This window comes from Silene latifolia, chromosome X, assembly GCF_048544455.1.
Source record: "Silene latifolia isolate original U9 population chromosome X, ASM4854445v1, whole genome shotgun sequence".
Classification (NCBI taxonomy): Eukaryota; Viridiplantae; Streptophyta; class Magnoliopsida; order Caryophyllales; family Caryophyllaceae; genus Silene; species Silene latifolia.
This window is the reverse complement of record NC_133537.1, coordinates 75,429,940-75,436,858: the sequence shown is the minus strand read 5'-3', so window position 1 is coordinate 75,436,858 and position 6,919 is coordinate 75,429,940. Positions and strand designations below refer to the sequence as shown.

The window sequence follows — 6,919 nt, the reverse complement described above, 5'->3', positions numbered from 1 at the left end:
TCAGCCAAGTAACAACTTATCCCTTAAGTTTACTGACTTGAGCGTCGGAGTGAGTACGCTTGACACAAGGCCAAGCCCTCAGTTCGTTCATTGTTGCAGGAGAGGCCGAGAGGAACAATTAAGGAAAGAAGGATTCAACCAAAGACGACATTCTACAAGCTACGAGTGGTAACGAATATCTGCTCTGGAATTACACCCGGAACATCTATGAATTGAGCTTTAGAGGCTACTTAATGTTTAGAATAAAGTACTTATCAAGAGACCATAAGGGATTAAGATATTTCATTTTTTTTGAATTATGTGACACCCAGATTTGAACTTCGAAACACCTATTCGATAATGTTCTACTCCGTATAACTTAGTTTTAAAATAATTAAGGTCATTAACCCGTACAAAATACGAGCTTTCAAATTAGTTCTCATTATAGACGGGAGATACTCGTCTATAGTTATAGACGGGTCAAATATCCACTCATTTTAAACATGAGACAAGCAATAAATTGCATCGTGAGACCTAAAAATATCACCACTTTTAAGTATATTTGACCCGTCTATAACTATAAACGGATATATCCGTCTATAGTGAGACTAATGGTATCATATTATCATCCAAAACATCCTTCAAAATTAAAACGAATAAATACTTGTTACATCATACCATCATCCCTTCTTACATTCTCTTGTTTCTTCATTTATTTATTTACCCAACAACGTTGCATTCTCCACCCTTCTCTCCTCTTTCTTCTTCTCTGTTAATTACCGTTTTACTCTCACCATTCTAACTCCTCACCCTCTTTCTCTCTAAAGCATTGTGTGTGTGACTGTTTACAGCTCATCTCACCAACCAAGCTACACAACAAAACCACCAACAAACTCTATTTTCCTTTTATTTATATTATTTAATATTATTATTATTATTATTATTATTATTATTATTATTATTATTATTATTATTATTATTTATTCATTTATTTAAATTCTCCTGGTCATCGTCATCATTTATTCTTCCTATGAGACTACCCTTCCCATTTACCCTCCGTAAAAACCTTCCCTTTCTTTTACCCACCTCGGTAAAACCAACACCAATGAAGACGCGCTTCTTTTCTACAGGTAACCGGGAAGGGTACCGGGAAAAGGACAAGGTGATAGTCATAATGGGACCCACAGGTTCAGGAAAGTCCCGTCTTTCCGTCGACCTGGCAAACCGCTTTCCCGGTGAAATCATCAACTCCGATAAAATCCAAGTTTACCGCGGCCTCGACATTACCACCAATAAAATACCCTTAGAAGAACGACACGGTGTGCCCCACCATCTACTCGGAGAGATAGACTCACCGAGTCACGGCGAGTTCACTCCGACTGACTTCCGCACACGTGCCTCCCACGCGGTATCCGGAATAATATCTCGAGGTAAACTCCCGTACATTGTGGGCGGGTCGAATTCGTTCATATACGGTTTGTTAGCACAGAGTTACACCCCAGACTCGGACGTGTTCGCCGAGTTGGACTCAGTAATATGCTCCAAGTTGAGATACAACTGTTGCTTCATATGGGTACACGTGTCCCTCCCGGTGCTAAACTCGTACCTCAGGAAACGAGTCGACGAGATGATCGACTCGGGGATGGTGGACGAGTTATCCCAATACTACGACTCAGGCGAGTTGGCAAACTCGCCCGGGTTACGAAACGCAATAGGGGTGCCCGAGTTGGAGAGGTACTTCAGTGGTAAAGGGACGTACGAGGAAGCAGTTCAGGAAATAAAGGAGAACACGTGTCGGCTAGCGAAGAGACAGATGGAGAAGATCCAACGGTTGAGAATAGGAGGTTGGAAGTTACATAGAACGGACGGTACAGATACGTTTAGAGAAGTATTGGAAGAAAGAAAGAGTTGGGCAGGTGCATGGGAAAGGCAAGTGTTAAAACCAAGCATGAAGATTGTGAGGAGTTTTTTGGACGACGAGTAGATAGGTTTACAGTTATTTCCAGCTCCTTTTTCTGTTTTTATTTTTAAAGAAAATGTTTGTTGCGGGTAATTTTAAAAAAAAAAAAAATTTTGTATTCCGATAAGACCGTCTTCCTAATAACTAAAGGCAATCAACCAAATGATATTATAAAGGTATAAACATAAGAAAAATAGTCCTCCCAAAGAATATACGAATTTTTCAATTTTTATTTACGGTACATGGTGACAGTGATTTTAATTGTGGTGGTGGTGGTGGGGGTTTTGAAATTTTGGGAAATGTTATAGGATGATATTGATATGACCAGGAGTTCAGGAGAAAATCACAAAACTAGGTGCCTCTAATATAATGCATGTGCTGTGAGGAGTACTATTCGGAATTGAGGTTACATGGTTTGAGTAATGTACAAATTCCATTTTTTTCCCAAAATTTATCACTTACACACTTATGTCTTTCTAAGTCAAACTCTGTCACTTATATTGAAAAAGTGACAATAAATTTTGGCGAGGGAGTAGGGACGGAACTTAGCACAAGCCTGTTAGGCTAGTGCAAACTTTTTGAAATTTGTTTGTCGGCATGAATTTGTGAATTGTCTTCTACACTTGGTCGCATTTAAATGAAAACAACATTCAAAATCCAAATGATATAAACAAATTATTAAGCATGCTATAAATGGAACTTTAGCTTCATAACATAAAACTAGGTATTTTTTAAAATATTTTCAACTTTTGAAACAATACATGGTCGATTTTTTTTTTTCGCCGCAATACAAAATAAAATAGATACTCATACAATACAAAATTTTGTCCTATCAAGAATTTACTCCTACCTTCGTTCAAACAAACATCTATAGTTATTGGTAGAGCATCGAGTATATCGGAGGGACTATGAGAAGTGATTTATCCAAGTCTGTAATCTGAAGGTCCGTAGGCATTAAACGTGGATAAACACATGTCATTGTTAACTGTGTGGCAAAGGGATTCCTAAGAATCGAACTTGCAACTTTAAGATCATCAAACTCTAATACCTTATTACTCCGTAATACACAACACCAATTAAAACCTTAAAATAATAGTGGAAGGCCAATAATTAGATTTAATATTGTGCTATTTAAAATAAACAGTTGTGGCAGCTGGTTAGCCTCTCCTCGAGCCCTCGGCCAATTAAGATGGGACTAGTACATTAATTTGAATACCATGTCATGATCAAAGATTTAGCAGTTGCCAACAGCCATGTACATTAATGAGCTATTATAAACCTATGACCTTTTATATCCTATGCATGTTTCTATGTGTCTCTACGCTCAACTTCACTTTTCACACAAATACTACCATAAGACGGTTTTACACAATAAAACCGTCTCAACTCTCACAGTCACGGTAGATTAATGACATAATTTTCACGTATGTTCTCGACTTCACATATAATGACATATTTGTAAATTTCATTCATTTATTCATAGTGGATTAACTCAACCTCTCAAGAAGTACATCAATATCCGAATTCTTTTATACCATGGAGATAACTTATTGCGTTGCTATGTGTTATATATATATAGTACCCAAGTACCTTTTTATTAATTGATGAAATTAGTGTCATGCACAAAAAGACTATAAAAGCTTCAAGTATACTTCCTCCATTTCATTGAATTGTTTACGTTTACTTTTTCGTCCTTATTCATATGTGAGAAAAATCTTCAATACAACTTCTAATGTGTAACATAAAAGATAGTTATGTGAGATATTATTTAAATGTCTTACCGAGTGCATTATGAATATCAAATTTTTATAATTTTTAATGATATGTAATTAAAGATATGAACAAAATAAAACAAGCATTGACATACGTGCATAAAGTAAACGTAAACTATCATTGAAACGAAGGAAGTATTAAATAATGCATGGAACTAGTTAAGTTGTATTGCTCTTATATTGTATAATCAAATTTATCATATAATTGTTGTATAATAAATTCAATTAAAGATCACTCATTCTAAGATCTAACTAGTTAAGATTGTTACTCCCCTGTATCAGGATTACCTAATCCTAGCCAACAACCATAATAGCCACGTATCTAAGGTGCAACATCAAGCTAACGAAATTGGCGGGCAAGAGATCGCAAGCTCGAATTTTCTTTTGTAAAAGCCCTATAGTTTGGCTGCCCTTTTGGTCTTAGACTGACGGAGGGAGTCGATATTAATGTTAGGGTGTGGGTCATTAACTGGATTACTTACTTTCTTATTGGTCTGGACCCTATTTCCCTCCTTTATCCACTTATAGCTACTCTCTGGAGAATCTGGTGTTGCAGGAATGAATTGGTTTTCAGAAATCGACGCCCTTGGCCTATGGGTACTATCAAGTCTATACTCGCCGATATCCAAACTATGAATGAGGCTACACGTAGTATGGTAGATAGCCTAATTCAGAAGCCTATGTTGGACCTCTCTCCAGATCTTGTTTTAGCAAAGAGGATTAGAAACTCCTTTTGTTAGTATGTGACTCGTATGTCACTTACGAAGTATATCGGAGTTTGATTACGGTGAGATAATATTTGACTAAGGAAGAAAAGAAGGGCGAGTGTCCAAGCGGGTCGCAGGAGTTTCTGGTGAAAAGCGCTGCTTGGTGTACAAAGGAATTTCATGCGTTGACTTCTTTGTTTTGGAAGTTGACGTCACTTTGTGGCTTGGTTTTCTAGTTTACTTAGGAATATTAATTGTGTGATTAATTATAATATTTCTTAATTAGAATAATCTTAGTTAGGGTAGTTTAATATATAAACACTACCTTAACCTAGTTATTCTTTTAAGGAGAGATTTGTGAGGCAAACACATTGAGAGTTTTAAGAGGCAGATCTAGAAAAACTCTGTGCTCATCTTTTGTAATCTGTAATTCTCCCGACATAGTGAATTATTCTCCCTCGCCCTGGTGGATGTAGCTATCGCATTGATAGTGAACCACGTTAAATCTTTGTGTCTTTTATTTTTGCATCTACTCCGTATCGCTTCCGCACAACAATTGGCACCAGAGCTTTGAGTTTTTGGATCCAGGGAGGAGAAGATGTCGAGTGAGACTATAAGGATTGAGAAGTTCGATGGGAGGAATAGTTTTGCACTATGGCAGTTGAAGATGAGGGCTTTCCTAAAGGAGCGATGCATCTGGAAACCCTTGACGCCGGGTTTCTCTACGAAGGTGACGAAGACGAAGCTTGCTTGCGGGTCTTGAATCTAGGGTGACTGAGACGGAAGATCCTGCCTTGTTAACAATGGAGGAGAGGGCTCATTCATCGATCTTGTTGAGTTTGTCAGACGATGTCCTAACTGAGGTAGCCGATGAGTCGACTGCAATGGGGTTATGGCTGAAATTGGAGAGTTTGTACATGACAAAGTCGCTCACCAATAAGTTGTTGTTGAAACAACGTCTGTTCTCTTTCAAGATGCAGATAGGTATGTCACTTCGTGATCATTTAGACAAATATAATACTATATTACTAGATCTGCGTAATATAGATGTTAAGATTGAGGATGAAGATCTTTGCTTTAATCTGCTTGGTTTCTTTACCTGCGTCGTATGAGAATTTTGTAGATTCTTTTGTTCTTGGTAAAGAGACATTGACCCTAGAGGAAGTGAAGTCAGCACTTTGCACTAGGGAGTTGCGACAAAAAGCAACTGTTGACTTAGGAGACGGATCAGGGGCAGGTTTAGTTGTTAATAACACTAAGAAGGGTGGAGGTCGGAAGAAAAAGGCTAAGGCTAAGGCTCCGGACACCAATACCGCTAGTAATTCATTATCTCTGTTACCTATGTAAAGAACCCGGCATAAAAGACCTAGTTGTCCTAAGTTGACACTAAGTCTAATGCGGTTGTAGTTCAAAGTAAGGATGTGGAGTACGATTACGAGGCGGACTATGCTCTTGCGGTTGATTATGTTCGTCCTATAGATCGTTGGATTCTAGATTAAGGTGTTCTTATCATATGTGTCCACACAAGCATTGGTTTAGTACTTATGAGTCCTTTAATGGGGGTCACGTTGTTGTTGGCAACAATGCTACTTGTGAGGTAGTGGGTATTGGGTCGATCAAGGTGAAGACTGCTGAGGGTAAGAAGTGTACTTTGACTAATGTGAGGCATGTTCCGGCTTTGGGGAAGAATCTTATGTCACTTGGTTCATTAAGTGATTTAGGATATGAGTTCCGGGGGTAAAGGGAAGATTTTGTCATCACAAAGGGTTCTCGTTTGATTACGAAAGGTGTCAAACAAAATACCTTGTATGTATTTCAAGGTGAAACACTGACTAGTTCTGCGGTTTGTGCATCCGTAAATCACGGAGAGATGACTAACCTTTGGCATAAGAGGCTTGGTCATATGGGTGAGAGAGGGATGCAGCTGTTGTCCAAGAGGGATCTTCTTAACGGTGTCAAGGTGAGGAACCTTGAGTTTTGTGAACATTGTGTGTTTGGTAAGAAACACAGATCTAAATTTAGCAAGGGTGTTCATACAACAAAAGAAGTCCTTGATTATATCCATTCGATTCTTTGGGGCCTGCTCGAGTTGAAGGCATGGGAGGTTATTATTATTTTGTTACATTTATTGATGACTATTCCAGGTACACATGGCTTAGGTTGCTTAAGCAGAAGAGTGAGGCTTTCAAAGTCTTTGTGCAATGGAAGACTTTGGTGGAAAATCAGAAAGGTAAGAAGATCAAGAAGCTACGAACGGACAATGGTTTGGAACTCTGTTTAGGAGAATTCAATGAGTTCTGTAAGAATGAAGGTATAGGAAGGCATCATACCATCGGGGGTACACCACAGAATCGAAACGGTGTAGCGAGCGAATGAACCGGACAACTTTGTTAGAGAGAGTTCGATGCATGCTCTCTAATGCGGTCTTGCTAGAAGGTACTGGAGTGAAGTCTGTTCTTACGACTTGTTACTTGATCAATCGTGGTCCTCATATGGGAATA

At 38.4% G+C, this 6,919-nt stretch overlaps 1 protein-coding gene across 1 annotated transcript; it reads left to right on the top strand.

The window, feature by feature from the left end:
- The first annotated feature begins 356 nt into the window (after nt 1–356).
- LOC141621451 (adenylate isopentenyltransferase 1, chloroplastic-like) lies at nt 357–2,180 on the top strand. Its single transcript, XM_074437962.1, has one exon. It carries the CDS (start codon nt 1,010–1,012, stop codon nt 1,961–1,963), a length of 954 nt encoding a protein of 317 aa, XP_074294063.1. The 5' UTR covers nt 357–1,009; the 3' UTR covers nt 1,964–2,180.
- The last annotated feature ends 4,739 nt before the right edge of the window (nt 2,181–6,919 follow it).

Coding starts and splice junctions, on each gene's coding strand:
- LOC141621451 (XM_074437962.1), top strand. CDS start 1,010: ATGAGACTACCCTTCCCATTTACCCTCCGTAAAAACCTTCCCTTTCTT.